The sequence below is a fragment of the Netta rufina genome (assembly GCF_964035555.1).
Source record: "Netta rufina genome assembly, chromosome: 9".
NCBI lineage: Eukaryota > Metazoa > Chordata > Aves > Anseriformes > Anatidae > Netta > Netta rufina.
Genome location: NC_140132.1, coordinates 13,920,250 through 13,942,668, shown reverse-complemented (window position 1 = coordinate 13,942,668; position 22,419 = coordinate 13,920,250). Strand labels below are relative to the sequence as shown.

At 35.7% G+C, this 22,419-nt stretch overlaps 1 protein-coding gene across 6 annotated transcripts in view; it reads left to right on the top strand.

The window, feature by feature from the left end:
- DLG1 (discs large MAGUK scaffold protein 1) overlaps window positions 1-22,419 on the top strand; it is a 148,340-nt gene that overhangs the window by 88,167 nt on the left and 37,754 nt on the right. For 3 of the 6 annotated variants that reach the window (XM_084291883.1, XM_084291881.1, XM_084291879.1), the window contains exons 6-14: window positions 1,814-1,867; window positions 5,056-5,106; window positions 6,091-6,215; window positions 7,565-7,734; window positions 8,462-8,598; window positions 10,180-10,324; window positions 16,874-17,000; window positions 19,059-19,215; window positions 20,374-20,476. In XM_084291883.1, coding sequence (XP_084148009.1) covers window positions 1,814-1,867; window positions 5,056-5,106; window positions 6,091-6,215; window positions 7,565-7,734; window positions 8,462-8,598; window positions 10,180-10,324; window positions 16,874-17,000; window positions 19,059-19,215; window positions 20,374-20,476 — 1,069 coding nt within the window. Of the gene's footprint in view, window positions 1-1,813; window positions 1,868-5,055; window positions 5,107-6,090; window positions 6,216-7,564; window positions 7,735-8,458; window positions 8,599-10,179; window positions 10,325-16,873; window positions 17,001-19,058; window positions 19,216-20,373; window positions 20,477-22,419 lie in introns of all 6 variants that reach the window. The other 3 variants (XM_084291882.1, XM_084291880.1, XM_084291878.1) reach the window with 1 other exon arrangement.

Genomic DNA, 22,419 nt, shown 5'->3' with positions numbered 1-22,419 from the left:
CATCACTGTGACAGTGTTTGTACCTGCCGACGGTGCTGAATTCCAAGCAGAACAGCATGAACTGGGTGATCTGTGCCTCTGTCTTCTGGGTGCATACAAATGCCTGCAGGAGCCAGCTATGTAATTCTGCATCATACACGAGTCTGAGCAATTAGAAAACACCATAGGAAGGTATCAATTTTGGATTTGGCAGATGCAGTTCTGTGCAACAGATACATTTCTCTATTCTGTTAGTCACTTTGCCCCTTAGGCAAGCCCTTAGTGTGCTTGTAAACAAACTCGTCAAGTGGCTTTTAAATATTTGAACAAGCCCTGGCACAGGAGTTTGAAACTGTTAGGTAATTTGGAGAAGTCTTGCATAACAGACTGAAATAGCTGGTCTTCCTTCGAAAAACATTTGCTGTTTTGAGTTAGGTGTTGCCCTGTGTCTGTAGTGTCCAGGCCTACCTTTGGAGTGACTGCCAGAAATCTGTCCTCCTTCCTGCTTGGAAAAGGTGGGAAATGGCTGCTTCTGGACAGAGAATGGTAGTTTGTTTTCAGCTCAGTCTTTTGTAGGGAACATCCAAGTCACCCCTTGCTTCCTAGCTTTTGGGGTTTTTTAAAAAGCATAATTTTTTTTTAGAAAAAAATGTATTTGCTCACACATACAGACATGCATTTATACACACAAGTACACATTTATATGCACCCAGAGAAAGATATAAAAAAAGATAAATATCTTCATTTTAAAGATAATGAATTTTTATACGCATGAAAATCTCCCTACAACTTTAATGAAGTCAAGATTTACTTGGTGTTATGCCACTGAGCTTGTACATCTCATTGGGCTTAGTACATGAAGGGATCAGGAATGTATCTGCACTCATTTTGTTCTTAGAGCAGGCCAGATGCTAGCATTTACAACACCATTGCCAGTAGTTCTTGGAAGTTCCCTTGTCAGTGAGAAGGGCATCTAGTTATATCTAGGAAAGAATGCAAACATACGTGGCTTCTCCTTTTGTGCCTGACATTAGGATGAGGCCTGAAAAGTATTTTTATTCCACTCAATCTCTTCCTGGTATGTTGGAGGGGAAAAGAAAGAAATCTGGTTCAAAGTGTTTCAGGTATATCCTTCAGGTCTGAATTTTCTTTCATCTGAAACTGCATTTTCATAGAGAAGTTTTCAGTAACATAAGTAAATAAGTGTTTCTTTATTCTAAAGTTCCTGGAGAGTAAGCACATCATATAATTTCGTATTTCTGTAGCAGTAATGTCTAACTTCTTACAGCCTGTGAATCCATAACACATTTCTCATGGAAGTACATGGTGCAGTACTGTGAATGAATGTCTGATGTGGGTTTCCTTTCACAAGATGGTTTCGTAGATCTTTTCTCTTAAATTTTGTTATCTATAAGCTTGCATTTTTGCAGAACCACAAAAAACTTGCTGGTAGGAAGAAGTAGGAATCAAAGCCACCAGAACTTTTTTAGGATACTGGCTGGTAAAGCAGTCCTAAATGTCGTATCACAAACACTAGGGTGACTGACATTTTGTCCATTGATTGCATGAGTCATGTTTTTTTCCACTTGAAAAACAAGACAAAAGACAGAATTTGTATACAAAATATATGAACTCAAATTGTGGTTTTGTGGTGTCAAAGCGCTTTTTTTCAGGACAGAAACAAGTGTTTCAAAAGAGGTCAATATTTGAGGTTGTTAAGCTGAGGCTGCCTTTTGACAGACCTTTGAGAAACCCAGCAAACCAAATGTTGTATAATTACTGTTAGTGTTTTCTTGTATGTTGGATAATATTTTTTTTGATTCTTCTTTTAAAGGCAAATCCCCCTCCAGTGCTGGTGAATACAGATTCTTTGGAGACTCCAACATACGTAAGCCTACACTACCTTTCAATTACAACTTCAGATAATGTTTGTTGTTTATCTCTGTTGTTACTGATCAAAAAAGCCTGTTCTACCTCTCTTATGACACATGGTTTTGTCAGGTCTCCTGATGCTTATCTAACTCCTTAAATAGCTTTTTTATGAAGAAAAATTTATAGTAATGAAATAAAATAAATTGTAGATTGTAAGTGGAAGGTTCTGTGTGAGTACCGCTGTGTGACAGTGCAATACAGTGCAGAACGCAGTGTTTGGACCCTGAACTTCTGGAACCTCAGAGAACAATCCGTATCTTCAGCTGTGCTGGCAGATGCTTTAATATTTAATGTTTCATTTCCGTTGCACTTCTCATAAAACACTTCTCAACACACTGGCTTTACTTAAGATTTTAGTGCTCCAAATGTTCATAAAAATTGTTGATTCTGTTGGAAACATTAAGGTAATAAGTGTGGTTATACGGAGGCCAAAATTTGTGTTTGGCAGTGTATGATCTGTGCTAAGAGTACCACTGGCAGATGGTCTTCAGAGGCTTTGGAACATATGCAAGCTTTACATAGGTTTCAGATCTGATTTTTTTTCCCCTGTACCTTCCTCTTATAGTTACATATGTCCCATTTGTTGTTTTCCTGAGCAGTGTTAAGGTCTGTACTAGTTAACCTTATATTGTGTTTATTCTAGCAAGTAAAGCATATATTTACATGTTTTGGCTTTACTTAGAAAGCATAAAGAACAAGAACAAATCTTGTTATTGTCAAAAACATTAATAATTTAAAGTTGCTAAAAAGAAGCTGTAATAGATCAAGACAGGCAAAAGCGTGAATTAACAGTTTAAGTGGAAGACAAAAGATTAGTACAGCGATGTAAATGGCTCATTTATGAGTCCTGAGTATGAATAATGCTGACTTAATAAAAGATCACAGCCGAAGTCTGCAGTGCCTGGCACTTTTACTGATGTGACACAGTTTAGAAAAGAATACCAAAGGTGAGGTGTCTCTGCACACACAAGCTAAATCAGAAAGACAGGTGATTAATAAGAATGTATCCATGTTTCAGAAGGCTTCATCTGATAGAATCCCATGTGGGATGGTAGATAATAGAAACAGAAAGAGAAAATAGGCCTAACAGAACAAAATGGCACTCAAAAGTACAAGCTATCTGACTTACCGGTTTGCAGTGAACATAAAACAAATTCATTCATAGTTATCTGTAGTTGAACCTACTATATAAGCATAGGAGGTAATGGAATATTCTTCCAGGTTCCCATGTAGGTAGTGGAATTGTTCAGTGGTATGTAAGGTAAAATCACAGCTGTGAGGTAACTGCATCATGGATCTACAGAACTTTAACTGTTAAAGCTTTTTTTAATATTGGAAAACCAAACCAAAACAACAGAACAAAACAAAGTCAGTGATGAAAAATATTCAAGGATACAACTCTTGTTAACTGAATTACAAAGCTGCTGAGGAAGTACACCATCTTAGAACTCAATTTGGGTTGGGAAAAAGACACCAAGAAGCATATTTTTTATTCTTTGTAAAAACAAGCAAGCAGACAAGGAAATAGAAACAAAGCTGGGATGGTGACAGAAGGAAAGGGTAACCATACCAGCAAAATTAACTCTATTACAACCAAAAGACTAACCAAATTGTGCTGAACTACTAATAATTCAAAGCAAAGTGCTGGGCTTCTATGGCAAAATGACTGTACTTATGTTGAATGCTGTAGTTTCTTTTATCCAGGGAAAGTCCCTGCAAATAGTGTGTGGCTCCACAGATTCTAGATGGCTTCAAAATTTGCAAAAATAAAATAGGACTAATTTTTATTATTTTGTGTACCTTTGCTCCTTCCTGCCTGGACTAATGTTCAGTTCATTAGATAAAATCAATTCAAAAGTATATAGATAGTAATAAGAGGGTCTGGAGAACGAACCTAAAGTAAAATATAGAAATGGAGATCCTTCTTTACTCCTCTTTAGCTAGAATGTATTAAATTTGGGTTAGAGTTAACTACATAGAAATAGATTGCTTACATACATTAGGGTTGGCATTTTTAACAGTAATGAATAGGGAAATTATTAATCATCCTTGTTCATTTAAAAAAAAAAAAAGCCACCTACTGATCAATCAACTTGAACCACTTCCCTGGTGTGATGTAATTCTAGATGGCTGGTTCGGTTAGCACATGTCGTTTTTGTAGATAATAGTTCAAAGACTAAGCTAACTTAAGCCACTGTGATTGAGAAGTTTTTCTTCAGTGTTGTTGTAGAAACAGATCTAGTTTCATGTGTTCCAAAGGTCAAGACCTCTTCCCTTTTTAATGAAGAAATATCATGTGTTTATAGACAGTATCGTTTCCATTGAACAAACTATTAAGGATGTATTATTTTTGAGGTACTGTGCAAAGAGGAAGATGATAATCTGTTATGTCTGGAATGGATACGGTTTGTGTTGCAGTAAGGGTAGATATAATTAGAGATTAACAAAACTGTAGTGAGGCATACATGAGCCTGGTACTAGAGAGCCTGTCAAAGTTGTGGAAGACAACGCTTCCTTTTGGATCATGGCTTACTTCCAGTATTTGTATTTTTTCTTATCTAGCTTTATAAAATATTTCAAATCCTTTCAGTTTTGGTCCCCTTGTAATGTGTTGGTCTTTAGTATACATGTAATGTGAAAAATGCTAGTAAAAACGTTTGTGTTTTTTTTTTTTTTTTTTTTTTTTAAAGCTGCTTTGGAAGGGCTTTATGCTTTTCTAGTGAGCAATTGTGCAAAGCATCCATCCTTTGATTTTTCTCTGCTCTGGGAGGAACAATTGTTTGAAAATACTGCTCTGTCCTTTTATGCAATTTCTTCTCTACCCTACGACCCCTTCCTTTTTTCTCACTTCTAACTTGCTCAGGTTGTATGGCCTGAAGAACATCAAGAGCAGTTCTTTCTGGCAGTCAGCAGTAGGCTTCTGCTGTGCAGTATCCACGTAGAACAGTGTGCTCTTCAAAGCTTTACATTTAAATTAATAGGAAAAGTGTCTGATGCATGTACAGAGCGGTGTGAAAATCACACTTCTGAGCTCACTGGTCAGTGTGTATCAGCTGAGAAGTGATGGGAATGAGCTGCCTGCCTAGCTAAGTGTGTTGTGTCAAGTGTAAAAATCCTCTAAATCTCATTTCTGTTTCTTTTTAGGTCAATGGCACAGATGCAGATTATGAGTATGAAGAAATTACTCTTGAAAGGGTAACATGCTAAATGTCTTCCTGTACTCTATTTTCAAGTGGGGCTTGTAATAGATAAATATGAAAAATTAACCTATTTTGATACAGCTAAATGGCAATTTGAAACAGTCCTTACTGTTTTTCCCTTATGTGTATTTAACCTCAATATGCGTAATTTCTGGAGCAGTTTCTATTGGTATACTTGACCATTGATAGTAAAATGAGGGAAGAACTGTAAAGACATACTGCATTATAGGTTATTATCTAGACTTGCAGAAAGTATTAAAAAAATCATATATTGCCATACATAACGGGCTTTATTTATATATTTATACAAACAAGTTTTATTATACAATGAGATTCAGGCTTCCAGTTGAGATTACAAATGATACCTTGACATATGCATTGCTTTTTTAAGGTTTACAATGTAAAGATCTAAGTTCTCTTCCTTGAAATGCGTTACTAACAAAGAGCAATAGTTGGCTATATTTGGTGTCTGTACAGTTCTGGTCAGTACGGAGAGGATGAAGAGGTCTTACAGCTGATAATAAGGGCAGGCAACCTTTGAAGAGAAAATGTCAGTGGGTCTTTGTGTCTGTAAGGATATATTACGTTACTTGAGATTTTTTTTTTGAAAAAACAATGAGGAGCAAATATTGGTATGAACAACTTCAAATACATAGCTCATTAGAAAAGGAACTTTCTCTCTAGTTTGTCAGGTTCATTTCAATAAGAAATGGGGTGAGTTTGCATCTGCAGCTCTTACAGTGACACAATGACTTGTCCTGCCTGCTTCTGTGAAAGCAAGTGTAATTACATGTCTTACATAGAGTTACATATATGTATTGTGAATAGTTGTGTACAGTATATTGTTTAAAATGTCTTAATTTTTATCAGTTAGGTTTATGAAAATTTAGTTCTATACTGAGTCATATACACACATATACATATATATTTTCCTCCCCAAAAAAGAAATGCTTAATTTTTTTTCCCCCTCTAACTTCAGGGAAATTCAGGACTTGGCTTTAGCATTGCAGGTGGCACAGACAACCCACATATTGGGGATGATTCAAGTATTTTCATTACAAAAATTATAGCTGGGGGTGCAGCTGCACAGGATGGAAGATTACGGTATGATGATTTTCTGTATCGGTTTGCTAATTATTATTATTATGTTTATTATTATTTTTTCTGACGCTTGATAGAACATTTTCCGTTTGTTTCAGTTTATCATAATACATTGCATTTTAAATAAGTATATCTTGCGGAAGTAATTTTTAAATAATGAAAAATGTTTGGACCATTTTTAGAATTCTTTTTTTTCAACCAAGAAAATCTGCAGCAGAGTCAATTTAAGTGAAATTGTCGTTTTTTATTTGGTGTTATAAACTGATTATGCCAAATGTTCTATAGTTCTTAATTCAATATACAAAGGAAAAGCTTAGATATGTAGGATAGTTAACTCTTGGTTATCTGTGTGCAGGTTTTCTAATATGCAAGGTCATAGAGGTTAACAGCCCTCTTCTGTGCTTGGTATAACTATGCTTCAGTTTTGGAAGATGCTGCACATCTTCAAAAGCCACGTGTTTGGTTAAATTGATAGAGTACTCCTTCTCTAGTATCCCCCATTTTCTTATTTAATCTTGGGGTGATACTACTTTACCAGTGTTGGCATATGGTAGCAAGTGATATTTGAAAGGTACTGTTAAAGTTAATATCAAATTGCTTTAATGAATTATTTTTAGTTATTTTTAATCCAGAACAATAAACTCCCATATCACTGTGTAGAAAAAAAAAATTACGGTGATCATAGGATCAGCTTTTTTTTCCTCTGTTGCGTTGTTGAGAACTTGTTCCTATCATATTTGGTGTCGATGCCTGATGAATCTAAGGTTTTTACACTTATTAAGCTTATTTCAAGACTTCATTTTAGCTTGTTGGCCATTGTCAGAAGGTATATCTTGCAGAACTCAGGGACAGGTGGGTCAGGCATTCTACTTAGTGTAATGAGAGCTTCACGTTACTACAGCAACACATTAAATGGAATGGAAAGCTGGCACTTAAACAGCTTGTGAAAAGCAAGAAAGGAGTTTGACTTGTTCATAGCATGGTTTAAAACTAGTGAATTCTTATTTTATAATGCCTAATTTAAAAAAAAAATAAATTATACGTTTCTAAATTAAAGGTAGTTTGTACAAAGCCATGTTCAAAATTCTATTTTATGTGTTTCCTTTAGATAGCATCCCCTTCAGATAGGGACAAGATATTCCATTTATATATTTTCTAGCTATCTTTGTTATATACATAAGCACTAATGACTAATTTTAGAGTATTGTCTTGATACAATATAATTTTGAAGCAAAATCTATGTATCTTACTATGTTACACTAGTTTTAGTGTATTTTAGATAAAATATTAATCTCCTAATGCATCTGCTCTGCTATAATGCAGCAGCTGAACATGAATGTTGCTGTCTCTAGGGTTAATGATTGTATTCTACGAGTAAACGAGGTTGATGTCCGAGATGTGACACACAGCAAAGCAGTTGAAGCATTAAAAGAAGCGGGATCAATTGTACGATTGTATGTCAAAAGAAGAAAACCAGTCACAGAAAAAATAGTGGAAATAAAGCTTGTAAAAGGCCCTAAAGGTATGTAGGAAGTCTAAAACTTCTGTTTCACAAGAAGAATAAGGATGATGATAAATTTCTGCATAAATTTTTCAAAATAACCCAGTAACCTGCATACGTAGGTCAAGCAGACGCAGAGTAATGAAAATTAAGACAGTGACTTCTCAAATGCTTCAGAATTTTCTTCCATGATTGTCCTGAAACTATTCTTGTACATGTAGAATGCCAGTTTTACTTTCAAATGATAAAAATGTGTTGCTGGTACTATTTAGTAATTTTGAAATACGTTATGAACAGGAGTAAAATATTTCATGTGAATGACTTAGAAAGATCTTTGAGAGATTAAAGAAATTTAGATAAATGTACTTTTTTGTTTCTATTTGCAGACATGTTGGAAAACCGTTCTTCAAATACTACTGGCAATACTATAGCTTTGCTATGTGCATCCTTCACAATGCATTAAGTAAACAATTTAGTTTTTGATTTTTAGAACTTCTGTAAATACTGTAGTTTTTCCAGAACTTTCTGGAACATTATGGAGTTCACTTAGAAAGGCATCCAGTATCATTTTAGCCACAGCCTAATATTTATATATGTATTTGTTTGTATGTATGTATATACACATAAATGATGCAGATAGCATTATTATTTACATATAAATGATGCAGATAGCATTATTATTTACACAGTAATTTGAATCTAATGAGTGCTAAAAGGTTTTTTGAGTAATAACTTTATCTTTAAGCAGGTCTTGGTTTCAGTATTGCTGGTGGTGTAGGAAATCAGCATATACCTGGAGACAACAGCATCTACGTAACCAAAATCATTGAAGGAGGGGCAGCCCATAAAGATGGCAAACTTCAGATTGGAGACAAACTTTTAGCTGTAAGTAAAAGTGACAGGGTTTTTCTTTAATGAATGTTCACTTTTAAACCCAGTAAGGTCACGATTCACTTTGTGGTTAAGCTGCCTACCAGTGGAGTATTATTTTGCAAAAATAAATATTAAATAAATAAATAAGTAATACAAAAATCAACATTGCCAGCAAATCAATGACAAAAAAAATTGAAATCTGCAGTATTAAACACCGTTTTTTCAGCAAATCTGTGCCTCAGCACAATGTATCATGCAGAACCAGTATTAAGCAACCTGTTTCATTTCTCATGGCTGTTACTATTTATCTGAATCTGAGTGACTGGCATGTAAAACAGCACACAATGGGATTGTTTTAGTTGTTAATGTGGAGAGATTAGCTTGTGTGTTTTGGAGACTATAAGTTTTCTGTCTGTGTGTTGTGGTTGTACTGCAGTGTACTACCACTGGACTGCAAAACAACTTTTCAGTCTTCAGGAGTGGCAAGAATTAAAAAGTAAAAGTAAGTCAACAAAAGATCTTTAGAAAACACAGATTGTAATAATACATTTAAAATGTGCAATAGATTTGTTTTTCCTTCACAAATAACAGAATTATAAAGGTTCGGTTATTTTTACATAGTATGTGAAGTTATATTTATCAAACAGTAGAAAGTGTCTTTGGTCTCTCAGATTCATTACAGTGCAAGCCTTGCTTCCCATGTAGCCTGGGAAGATTTGTAGAACTTATTTTCCTCATCAAAATATGGAAAAAAGGGGCAGCAACTCATTTTTCTAAGGCTTTGTATTAGATACTAATTGCTAAAGGACTTATTTTCTTAACTAAAGTGCTGCTGTTTCACGTTAATAGCAATAGTCAGAAAATCTATTTCCTTTGAAGTTAAAAACAATTTCTTGTTACTTGGGATATGTCAGTCACTTTGGTTCTTTCTTCTCCAGTTTTGACCTCTATGTTTGACCTTTGGCAGTAATGCGTTATCCCATTACAACATCTAAAACTTAATTACATCATGACAAGATCAAATAGTTTTTTTTTTCATGTTAGAAAAATATTTTTTCCAGTTAATGCTTACAATAGCATACTGTGTCAGTGTTGTGATTATGGCCAAGTGTATCTCTGTGCCTACAATACAAGAAGAATCAATAAGTTTGCTTTTGTGCAAGCAAATTGACAGTCTGATCAAAAGATAAACTGTAGGTTTAGGCAAATAATTAAGGTAGCATAACATAACAAGAGAGTACTGGTCACTGTGATAGGTAGTAGTATCAGCATAGCTTTGATTTGGGTTGCTGAAAGTGGGTTGGCTTTCTTTTTAGCTTTTAATACAAAATAGGAGAGAAAGTTGAAAAGGATTTGCTGCTTTTCCAATGCTACTGTCGATATAGTTTATTATAATCTTTTGAGGAAGGACTTTTTAAATATTTTACAGCACTAAAAAGCATCTTTTAAATAGCTTGACCAATTATGTCTGCAGCACATGAATCATAATAAAGACTCCTAATGCTAGAGTGCTCCAAGAGATTTCTGAGTGACCTGTGAAACCTGGCATTTTTTGGTGTTTAAAAAATAAAACAAAATTTGTTTTATCTTTAGGTGAACAGTGTTTGTTTAGAAGAAGTTACTCATGAAGAAGCAGTGACTGCCTTAAAAAACACATCAGACTTTGTTTATCTGAAGGTTGCAAAACCCACCAGCATGTTCATGAATGATAGTTATGCCCCTCCTGACATCACAAACTGTAAGTTCAGCTTGTCTTCATGACCTGTTTTTTTCTTCAAGGCTTTAATATATGCCATTTTAGTATTTTAAGTTTCAAGCTTTTATATTAGTTTCTGACTGTTATAAAAATTTGATATAAGAAAGGTTGATTAATCGGGAAAGCTATGCAAAGCAGAATAACATCCTAGAGCTGGTATGTTGAAAAGATGGTAACAGTGGTAACCCTTTGACTGTTTATGACTACTGTGTCCTTGTTCTAATGATTTGGTATTTCTGATCATTTGCTGATGAGTGCAAGGAGATCTCAGGTGCCCAATTCATATAGAGGATGTGAATGCACTCTGTAGTTCTGAACTGAGCAAAAGCCAGAATACTGTTTCAGGTGGAAGCTAGTGATGTTCTGACCAATTTTTTCTGTTCTGATTTTTCATGAGATGCATGTTTTTGAATAAACTAGACTGGGGGAGGAAGGTCTTGACCTTTAGTACTTGCAAAATTCCACATTATTGTATTCCATGAATGTATTGTGAAATTCCACATTAACTTCTTATGTTTCAATTTTGACATAAATGTTGGTAATTCAGATGAAAAAATAATGCATGCTACGTTAAAATAGTTACAGGCATTTCTTGGTGATGAAAGGGTAATATTTACAGGAGTTGTGGGTTTTTATTTGTTTTTTTTTGTTGTTTTCATTTTTTTTTTTTTTCAAATATCTGAATGCAGAAAGCTCAGAGTTGAGCTACAATGTAAAGAAACATTTAATATACTTTCTCATTGTTTCTTCAAGATGGTATTAACATTTGGTGTTCAGAAAAAGGAATGAGAGTGATATAACTTTCTTTCCAAGACTGAATAAATCCTGACCAAGCTGGTATTTTTCAGTGAGCTTAGTAGCTGTGCCCTGCTGACTTAATGGTTGCAGTTTCTACACTGGCAAGCAGTGATGTGACTAAAGGCTCCTATGTCTTAGGTTGAGCAGCTGATAGTTTTTCAGTTATCAGCTGTCAAATCTTGAAGTGCACGCAGTCTTCTATGTTAATAACTGCTAATTCGTTCCACAGTTCAGGTACTGAGTGGATTTTTCTTTTAAGTCCTTCAAGTGAAGGTGGAAGCAACTCTGGCAGCAACTGGAGAAGCAGCTCAACTCAGATAAATACTGCTGTTTGCTGATGCAAGTTCTAGTGCTACAGTTAAACACTTAAAATATCAAAAGGATTTACTTTTGAATAGGTAGTAATAAATTGAATATTGTGAATACATTTTACTGTTATATTGGAAAATAAGCTTTTTTCTATTAACCCAAACTGACCTTTTGTTCAACTTCTAATTCATTCAATCTAGAACGTTTTTTTCTATAACCAGAGATTCCACAATAGGAGAGAGAAACCTTTTCCTTACTCTAAAGGAGAGAAAGAATTTTCAAATACATACCTATTTAATCTCATCTCTTCCCGTAAGCTGTTAGTGGGGGAGAAAGGAACGATGAGTCATTTTAGGGTTTTTATTTGTTTGTTTCACTGTCAGCTGCAAATAATTGATGTCATACTTAGCCCTGATTTGTTCAGATAGTGAAAAAAGGAACACTTTTGAACTGAACCAGTGATGTAATCTAAACCAGTATATAATAAACAATAATAAAATATAACACAACAAAAGGACTGTAGTACTTTAGGCCTCATCTCACCTTGTTGGTGATAGCTGCAGTAGCCTTAAATCTATTCATAAGCCTATAGATTTGCAATTTGAAGCTAATTAGTTTTTTTTTTTTTTTGTCTTATGAAAAGGATATTCTTGAAGACTCCATGCAGAGATACAAAACTGATTTTCTTCCTTCATTTTATACAGCCTCTGCTTTATGCTCATCTGTGATCACTGCTAGAAGTTGTATACCTTTTCTAAAGGCTTAGAATAACCTTGAGACAGGTGTGGTGTGATTTTTTAAAAAACTGGAAATAAATATGTGGTTTGTCATGGGCAGATGTTAGTTGGCAGGATCTTCAGTTTGATTTCTGTTGCATTTCAAGTTTAAGTAGGTGGGATCAGACTGCTGAGATGCTCAGTCCATGCAGAAGCAGAAGTTATATTTCCTCTCTGACTGGAATATAATAATATTCTCCTTGGGGTGATAATTCTGTTTTTAAATTCATACTGTCTGTATCAATAAGTTCTTTTAAATAAGTATTTATTCTAGCAGTATGCATAAGGACATGCTGTAGGCTCTCTTCTTACGCAGAGAATAAATTTCTTTCAACTGATGGATGAGCTGGTGACTCAGTTCATTGAAGGTAACTGCATCATAACGTAAAGCCATGAAACTCTACTGTATATGCCTGGACTGCTTAATGCCCAGAACTCCCCATTGGTTTTTGCTTGTTTGTTTTTAATATCAAAAACATGTAAAAGCGTGATGCACAGTACCTGTTGGCTTGCTATCTGTACTGTCTGCAGAACATGCAGTAGATTGCTCATGATGCTAAATTTTCTGAGCATGATAGTTCATTAAAAAGTCCATGAAACACCAAGTTCAAGATCTGGTTGTCTTTAAAACTCTCTGTCTATAACTGATCTAGTTTACTTATAGGGCTGTCTCAGTTTCTCTGATCATGGTGGAGCTCTGTATTTAAAATGGAGAGCTAATGAAGAACTTCTCAAGGACCAGGTTTTCAATTGTCAGTATCTAGGTTTTCCATAAAATCTGTTTGCTTTTAGAACTTCTGTACCAGGCACGCAACAACATGGTTTTGTCAGATGGTCTGATGGTCAAAAAGATGAGACAATGCTAGTTAGCATCCACATAGATAATAAAATCATTTGAAATTTGATCCATCTTTGGTGTGGTTAGTGTCTAAATCCAGGGATGTTTGATGAAGAGGTTTCTGAGATTCTGCTTTGTGGCTGTGTTTATCAGGACGAGTACAGATCCTGCCCACGTATTTCTTTGCGTACCTGGGGCTGAAAATTGACCTCAGTCATTTGATGTTTATCGCAGTAAGCGAAAGGCTCCCAGCTGCCTGTGGGGACGAAACTAATGTTGAAAATCTTGTTAAAGAAGTGCTGGGGCTGTTTGAGACCAGAGCATTTAGCAGGGAGGGAATGTGGAAAAAATGGCTCATGGTGCTGTACTACGTATGGGCAACGAAAGCTTGACCACAGCCCGTGACAGTCTGGAATAGCTGATTGCTGTGCCTGTTTCTCTTTTAACCCTTGAAGTGTAGATTGCTAGCGTGTACGGTTACAGTAAGATCCATTTTCTGACTCAGGCAGAAGGCAGTTATGAAAGATTGTTATTTCTGGGCACTTTGCCATTTCTGTACTGTTCTCTATGTAACATTCAGTCTCAGAGACAGAAAGATGAGAAATTCCAGTATAGGAAACATGGAAATTCAACAAAAAAACTATGTACAGAAGAACAACAGCACTCTAGGTGGTCTGGACCTGTGGACCAATGCCATCCATCTGGCTACTAACATCGACATCTAAACTGCCTTGTGTGTTCGGTAATCATAACTAACAGGTTTCTGTAGTAAGCTGTGCTCAGTAGGGAATGTAAATTACCTCGGTAATCTGAGTGTAACTGTCGATGATTAAGTGGATCCTAGAAGACATGTCACGTAACATGTTGGTATAAATGCAAAATATTATTAAGAAGGTCTAGAACTAGCTATTTAAAACCACCAAATTTAACTTCAGTGTGCATATTTGTAGGATATCAGTCAGACAAGTGCCTATGCTTTGTCTGAGACAAAGATGACTGTGTATAGGCCTCCTTTGAAGATGTTGATGATGCAGTTTTGACTCCTAGTAAATATTAAATTATTTGTCCTTTGTGTGTGCACACGCATTTGGTACAGTATTTCCATCATGCATTGAGAAATAGAATAGTGAAAGGTAGGGAGGAATCTATTTCCTCACTGGAAACATAAATGCCTTAACCTTGCTTAAATGGCATACATACGGGAAGAGGAGAATATGTAATAACAGTAAATTACAACAAAGTTTTAATTTTATTTCCCATTTTAGAGATCGTACTTGTGATTGGTGTCTTCAGTTTGCAGATAATAGGAAAATTTTCCATTTTCCTTCTGTGCAGAGCACTGTAATGTCAAAGTGTTGGGGGGGTCGATTTGGAAATGGAATTTCTCCTTAAGAGTCTGTGACTTTTCCTGTCAAAAACAACTTAATGCATGTAGTTTTCTGTGCATCCAGAACCCAATTCCATTATCAGCTAATTCAGTAATAATATTTACTTGGAAATAGAATTTTAGGCCTGATTTGGAATTCAGAAAGTGATGGCTTCCCTTTTATCTCTATCATAATCTTTGTGAATGTTCTTCAGGTCTAATACCTTTATAAAACAGTTTGTGCAAAGCTACAGGTGCTTTTTTTTGTTGTTGTTCCAGGAACTCACAGAGAGGCTTTTGTGCCTTGTTAGGTTGGTTTCCACAGCACTTTTAAAAAGGACCTGACTTTTTCAAGCATGTAGTGCATGTAGGATTTTGTTAAAGGACGTAGCCAGTGCTGATGTGGAATAGCCTGCAGGTCTGAAATAATAAACTGTTATATGGCCTGGTGGCTGAGTTCTAGTCGCATGGTAAAAGGGTACAAGATTTTGAAAATAAGTGGTAGTGTTAGGTGGTCTGTATGTTTCTGAATGTGGTGCAGTTAAAAGCTCTAAGAATTTTAAAAACAAATGAAAAGCACTGAAAGTCGATGAACAGAAGATTTGTAATGAACAATGTAATTACTTCCTGTAACATATGCATCATTTTAGCTGCCCCTTATTTATTAAAAGCAAATGTAGATTAACTTGGTAAAATGGGAAGATGGCTTTTAGGCATCGTTCATTTTGAATAACTCCAAATTATCTGGGAGTTCTCAACAGTGAATGCATTTGATTATACAGTTTTAGCAAAACCAGCATTCTCTCTCTGCTGTAGACCCCATGAAGCTGACTTGAGGAAGCTCCATTTGGCTGGTGGGTGGAAGGGAACAGACCTTTTGCACTCAGATTCTGCATTTTACTGAAACCACTGGTGAATCTGGAGCTGTGATATCTAAAAATTCTGCTCAATCCCAGTCTAAGGCATGTAGCCCAGTGAGGGTTGGTGTGTCTGAAAAGCACGCTTAATTACTTCAAAAGCACTAGCTGATAAACTTCATAAGCTGTTATAGTGGATTTCAGTGCTATTTGAAATGCATTCTAGAAAACTCCCCTACTGTGACAGAGCTTTTAAAAGAACAAGAAGCAATCTGATGTGATAGCTGTTGTTCTATATGCTGAGCATTAAGGTCTGTAAGGTGGTTCCCTGTCTGGCTGAGCACCTCGGAACCAAACCATTGGTCAGGGTAGCAGAGTGTTGGTGTGGTGCGATGCGGTTCTCCGTATGTGGAACTCACTGGGAACTCACAGTTTTGCTAAGAAGCTAGACTAACACAGAATCAATCCAGCATGGACCGAGTGGTTTGAAATCTGGCTATGTAGCAAGTATCTCATATAAGAATACTCCTGATGAAGTTTGCATATGACCCAAATATTCTGCCAGTGTCTTATAAGGAAAAAAGAAAAAGGAGAAAATACAGGTCATTTCTTCAGAGCAATCTGTCTCATGTCTGTTCAGTTGAACGTGTGGTTTTGCTGGAAATCCTCAAAGGTCAGACACTGCAAGCCATTAACAGTGAAGAGAGTATGGCACCTTAATTATTATGCATCTATAAAGTGTCCCCAACCCCTGTGTTCAAACCTCAGAGCTTGAAGCACTCACACAAGGAAAAAGATTTTTAGTTGTAAAATGTGCTTTGTAATAGGAGACAGTGGTGTGATGATGCCTATTGAATGAACACTAAAAATTCATTATATTTCCAAGTTTCTTAACTTGGAAATATAACGTACCTTTTAAATTACTTATTGGGACAACTTTCCTGGCATTGTTATAATTTTCCATCAATTGAAATGGTTGTGCAAAATTTTTCTAGTATGCCTGTTGTCATACAGCTAAAACATAAGCGCTTCATGCACAGGACTTCACAGGATTCATGGCCAGTTACATAAGAGGTTAGACTAAATTCTTTTATTACTCCTTTCTGTTTTTAATCAGAGCATCTGTGACTAAGGCAGCTGATCCTTGCAGTACAATTACTTTTTTTTTCCCCCCCAATTTTGTTTATCCCTGTCAGTAAATTGATGCCTCTTACCTTGATGAATGGGAGGTAGAATAATTCCACCATTGTTTCTTAGTGTGTGCTGTTGGCGTAGCATATACTAGCATTTCTACCAGCACTTACGCTTTTATTTAAAGATGATTGTGTTCAGTGCATAAGAAATGTAACACCCGTCCCTGTTCAGACCTGATCATCAGAATGGCCTAGAGTATTCTAGAGATTCTAGGATGCTCTGTATCAGAGCATTAAAAGACAGAGGTAGGCATCTTGACACTTTTGAAATAGTGTAACGTTGTCTTATTTTTTTGTTGTTGTTTTTTAGAAGAAGTCACTCCATAGAATACTTTAAGACTTTCAGCTGTTCTTTTTCATTATTGTCTTACCATTTTTTTTTCATTCTTTGAAGCTTATTCTCAACCAGTGGACAACCATATCACTCCATCTGCCTACTTGGGACAGTCCCTTCCCCCAGCATCACCAGGGCGTTACTCACCAATTCCCAAGGGAATGCTTGGAGATGATGAGATTACCAGGTAACGAATAACTAAGGCTACATTAGTTAACCAGGGAAGCTCATGAGATAAGTTGGTGGGCAAAATACTTTTGAAGATATTTCAAAAAATAGATGCATATCTTTACTTTCTTAGCACTTGTAAATACTGCTGTAAGGAGCAAATTATATGTATATGTAGATATATATTAAAAGATAAACATGATATCTTGGGATAGTATTAAAATCAGAATGCCCTGCCAAAATGCTTCATGAGTGGACTGAATGTTTTAGGATGGTACTTTCTTTTCTCCATAGACAAGGAGATATTTGTTAAGATGGATTAGTAAATCCAGAATGGCTAGAGAAATTTTCACCCTTTCCCATTAACAACTATTCCTTCCTTCACTGATTCAGTAGAAGATTGCAGTAGTCTTTTGTTCATCATCACTGATAAAATGAAGTGCCTCTCATTTTGTTACCTTTCTGATCTGCAAGTATGGGGATGTTACACTGCAGTTCCAGTATGTTGTTGCTGAATTCTGTGTCACACTACCATCTGATACAGATCATTCAGCTCAGTTGCTGAAGCAGGGTCTGCCCAGATTGAAACATCAGAGCCATAAGAAGTTGGAGAATTAATTTTAGTTTATTGGAAGGTGGGAGAGCCTCAGATATGTCTTCACAGTTATTTTTAATTTACAGTTAGGTGGGCATCTAAGCCAAAGTAATTCTGTCTTGCTGACAGCATCGCTGACCTCATGTATGTATAGCTTTTTGTTAAAATTACTGTGAAGTGAAGTTTTTATACTTCTTTTGAAATGTGAGGGCTATTCAAAGAAGGCTTTAGGTGTTTTACTTGAAGTTACCTTCCTTTCTATTGCTCCTTCCATCACTAAAAGAGTCTTAGACATTTTGAATAATATACCATGTATTTGTTCTCTAACTGCAGCATGTTTATTAACGTGGTATAATGATCCAGAGCACCTAGGTTTTCATGTCATATACTTGTGATAAATTAGCACTTGGAAAAGATGAATCTAAGAGCTGATGGGGGAGGGGCGTGAAATTTAGGAATTTGATGCTAAATTAATCTAAAAGCTAGTGCAGAAGTGGAGCAATTCTAAAGATCAGAATACATCATCTTTTCATATGTTTTGGAAAAATGCAGCATCTTAGTTTGTCCTATAAATTAATAATGAATGTCTCCAAATACTTAATGTCCATTAATTGTTCTTTAGTGCTCTCTAGTGATTTTTTAAATGCAGTGCACAGTTGTTCTGTTTTATTATTAGAAGTTTTCTGTTTCTGAAATCATCTGTACTTTTCTTCTATTGAGTAAAATAGCAGATTTTTGGAGGGAAGGTTTCTGCACTAGAAGTTGGCTGGCCATATCTAATGAATTCATCCTTTTAACTTGATCAACATTTCTTCTTTTGGTTCCTCATCTGAGCCAGGAAGCCAGGAATGGAACAACTTGGTTTGCATTTAACTTTCTAAGTTGCAGTTGCCGCAAGTAAATTACAAATGTATTTAAGAATGACATAAATTCAGATTTTTTTTTGAAAGGGTTTGTGTATAATTCTTGAACTTGTCTTTGCTATGTTTATTGCTTGACCAACTGGAGTGAAATCAGAGCAGCAAGGACATATTTTTCATTATTAGCATTTCCATTAGAATTTGTTCATGAAGTTTCAGAGAAGGAAAATACTATTTTGTTACTCCTTATTACCATTAGATGGAATAAGTCTGTCAGCTATATTGAGGCTCTTGAATAATATGGGAAGTCTTAAATAAAGACATGTAGTGCTGAGCAGGCTTGTAGCATAATAGGAATTTGGAATACATACTAATGGCACGTTCAGTTAACCTGACAAGAGGGAGAATTTTTTGTTGCAAAAAGCAAAATTTAAAATATGGAAATACTAGAAGCTATTTGAAAATATAAGCATTTGGGGGAAGAACACTGTAACCTTAAAAGTGTTATTTTTGATATCTGAATTTTCAATACTTCTGTAAGAAGACTTAGCTTTTCTAATTGTTTATTTTACTTTTATTCATGATTTTTAACCAAGATTTGACATTCTTTTCTTTCATTCAGGGAGCCTAGGAAGGTCATCCTGCATCGAGGATCAACGGGTCTTGGTTTCAACATTGTTGGGGGAGAAGATGGAGAAGGAATCTTCATCTCTTTCATCCTTGCAGGAGGGCCAGCAGACCTGAGTGGCGAGCTTAGGAAAGGCGATCGTATCATTTCTGTAGGAATCCTTGCTTCTTTTTTTTGTTGCTGTTGCTTAAATAAGTTTTCCATTCTTTTGCTACTAATGCCAGATAATAGGATTTAAATGCAAAGAATATCATTAGGTAACTAAACTAACTTTGAGACAATTAAACAGTTGCCAGTATATTTCCCAAGTATCTTTGAGGAATTAATTCTGCCTCCATTTCTCTTGAATCCGATGACACTTTCCGATCCCAGAGAATTTTTTTTTTTCAGAGTGAAAAGTTATAAGACATTGTCTAAGGTGAAACAATGTTGGCTTCAGAAATAAGCCTTCTAATGAGATGGACGTGCTTGACAGTAGTGTCTGAAAATTGGTGCTTCATTTCCTGGAATAACTGCTAAACTTCCCATTAGTCTTAAACACATCCATCTCATAGCTATCTGAGGGCTTTTTCTATATTACTACTGAAGATTGTGTGTTTCTTCTTGAAATGACTTAAGTTATGAACAACAATTTCTTAAGACTGTTACATTGTGATTTGGTAGCTATTAAAGAAGAAAAAATGTCTCTGCCATTATTAAATGCTGATAATAAAGCACATCTTTATTTTAGTTTGTAACAACAGTGAAAATGCTGTTGGAGACATGTCTGCTTCAAATATTTCTTTCCTGACACTATTTTTAAAATTGCCGTATTGAAAACAACTAGGCAATTTCACAGAGGGTTAGGTCCATCACTGAATGTTAAACACAGTCGTCTGTAGGCACGCTTTGGCTAACAAGATACCTCAAGGCCTCTTGTAGAAGGGTGAGGTGAACCACCACAGAAAGCAGCATTTAATGCGTGTCCCTAATATGAAAGAAAAGATCTTAATCAAGAGAATTAACCTAGGGAATATAAATTCATGAAGTGCTATACTGTAATTATTTAAGCATTTCTTAGCAGATGGGTATTTGTGACAGAGGATTCATTGTCTAAAGACAAGTAATCCTTGTTTGTATTAACTAGCTCATAGGAAACGGGGAAATCTCAGAGGACATGGAAACTAGTTTGTATCCAGTTAATTTTCATTAGTCTATCTTCTGTAACGATAATGTATGTAACGTATGTAATGTATCGTATGTAACGATAATGTAACGATAATTTATCAAAATTTATTTTGATAAAGAGGATTTTTTGTATTATTTGTAGGTAAATGGAGTAGACCTGAAGGCAGCAACCCATGAACAAGCAGCAGCAGCCCTGAAGAATGCAGGCCAAGCAGTAACTATTGTAGCTCAGTATCGTCCAGAAGGTAAGACAGTTGCCGTACATATTCAAGTTTCATTTCTATAATTTGAAACACAGATAATTTAAAGTGTCTTTCCATCCCATTCATGCCTAACCCCCTTTTTTGAGCCGAAGAGAAACAAGTAATGTAATAGATGTTGACACATACCTGTTAGGATAATTGCAAGCGGTCACAGTGGAATATGTGCAAGCATTGGTGCCTCAGTTTGGTATGTTACTTGCTCAGATCATGTTCAGAATTTTGATTTTTAATGTTTTTAATGTTTAAATGTTAACGCTGTCAGAACATGAAGGTTAAGCTAATAAATCCAGAACTTAATAGAAATACAATGTTATTGCTTATTCCTTCTCTGTGTTGATTAAGATGACCTGAAGAAATCAGGTTTTCATTCCTCTGTTTCATACTACGCTGGTATTTCTATTTATCCAGCAGTTTCTTCTGATCTAGATTAGACTGCAGTGGATGATTACTAACCATCCTTGTGGGTTCTTCAGAAACCAAATAATATTGCCTCATCCCAATGCACATATTTGTCCTCTTGTATCTCTATAGCAAGCTTTGAATGTCTTTGCCTATTTGATACTTTAAAAATTCAATAGTCTAAAATGTTGCACATACCTTGAGTCTGTGACATTGTTTATTGTTGTTATACATGTAACAGGATGTTCTTGTCGTCTCATTGTGAACTATGATGATCAACAGCTTTCTACAATTTTACTAATTTGGATAACATACCACTAAATCTTGTTTGCAGTGACTTTGTCTGCATAAACTTTTTCCTTAACAGTCCTGGGAAGGGGTAATTGTGTTTATCAGGACTGGACATTGAGCAGGGCTGCTACCTTCATCAGAAATTGTTAGGTAGCTGATTGCGGCACTCTTCTCTTCATTTTTTTCTCTTCTTCCATCACGTTTCTCGTATGCAGTCCTCACCGAGTCTTTGAAGTGTTAGTTTTCCACATCTCCCTTACCACCACCTGCATCAACATCATATCATATCTCAGCCAACCCAGGAACTCTCAGTAATAAGGCCAACTGTTTTGTTTGTGTCTGCTTCATGGTCAGATCCCTGCAGCCAGCCCATATGGTCAATGCCTGTATTGTCTTGCAAGGATGTGCATCCTGTTCACGTATTGAATCTGTAGATTGTTCTGTTCCAGGACTGAATAGTATGATCAGCATTTGTTCTAGAGTATTTGCTTAGGCTTTGTGTCATAATTTTCAAATACTTCTGTTGATAAACATTTGGCCTATCCTTTATTAATTTTTTAGTGTTCTCACAGGTGAGTCAAATTGTTACACTTTCTTGCTCCAAGCATAGGAATCTCTCATCTTCTTAAGAAATAAAGCTTGTGTTTTTTATTTGCCCATGGGTCAACCTTTTGAGAATCTGGCTTCTTTGTTTGTTTGTTTTTTACAAAGAGGGTGTTTCTGGTCACTGTTTCTTCTGCCAGAAAGATGTTTTGAGATGTAGTTCCTAGTAGCAGGACAAATGTTTCTCTTGTAGAACATATCCCAAGAGACAAACACGTTTTCTTTCTTGCCAAAAAAGGTATCCAGACTTAATTTAGAAGAAGCAGTTTTACAGTTCTTTTTCTGGTACTCATGTTTATAAAAGCATTGGACCTTCTCGTACTCTGAAAGTTGGAGCTCTTTTTGTAAGGAAGAACTAAGAATTTTGGATGGATCCTGCTCTTTCAGCACTGGAAAAAAAAAAAAAAGAAAAGAAAAGAAAAAAAAAAACCAACAGATTTCTTCATTACTGCATGTCCAAGAAGATAATTCATTTTCTTGAAACATGTTTTGAGGTGCTTGACTGATGGAATTTTGAGTCATTGCACAGAGGTTTGCCTAAAGCAACATACGCTTGCCTTTCTTAGAAATTTTTCAACAACTGTCACTTGCAGGCTTCAAACCTAGAGCTGTACTTACTTCTTCATGATTAC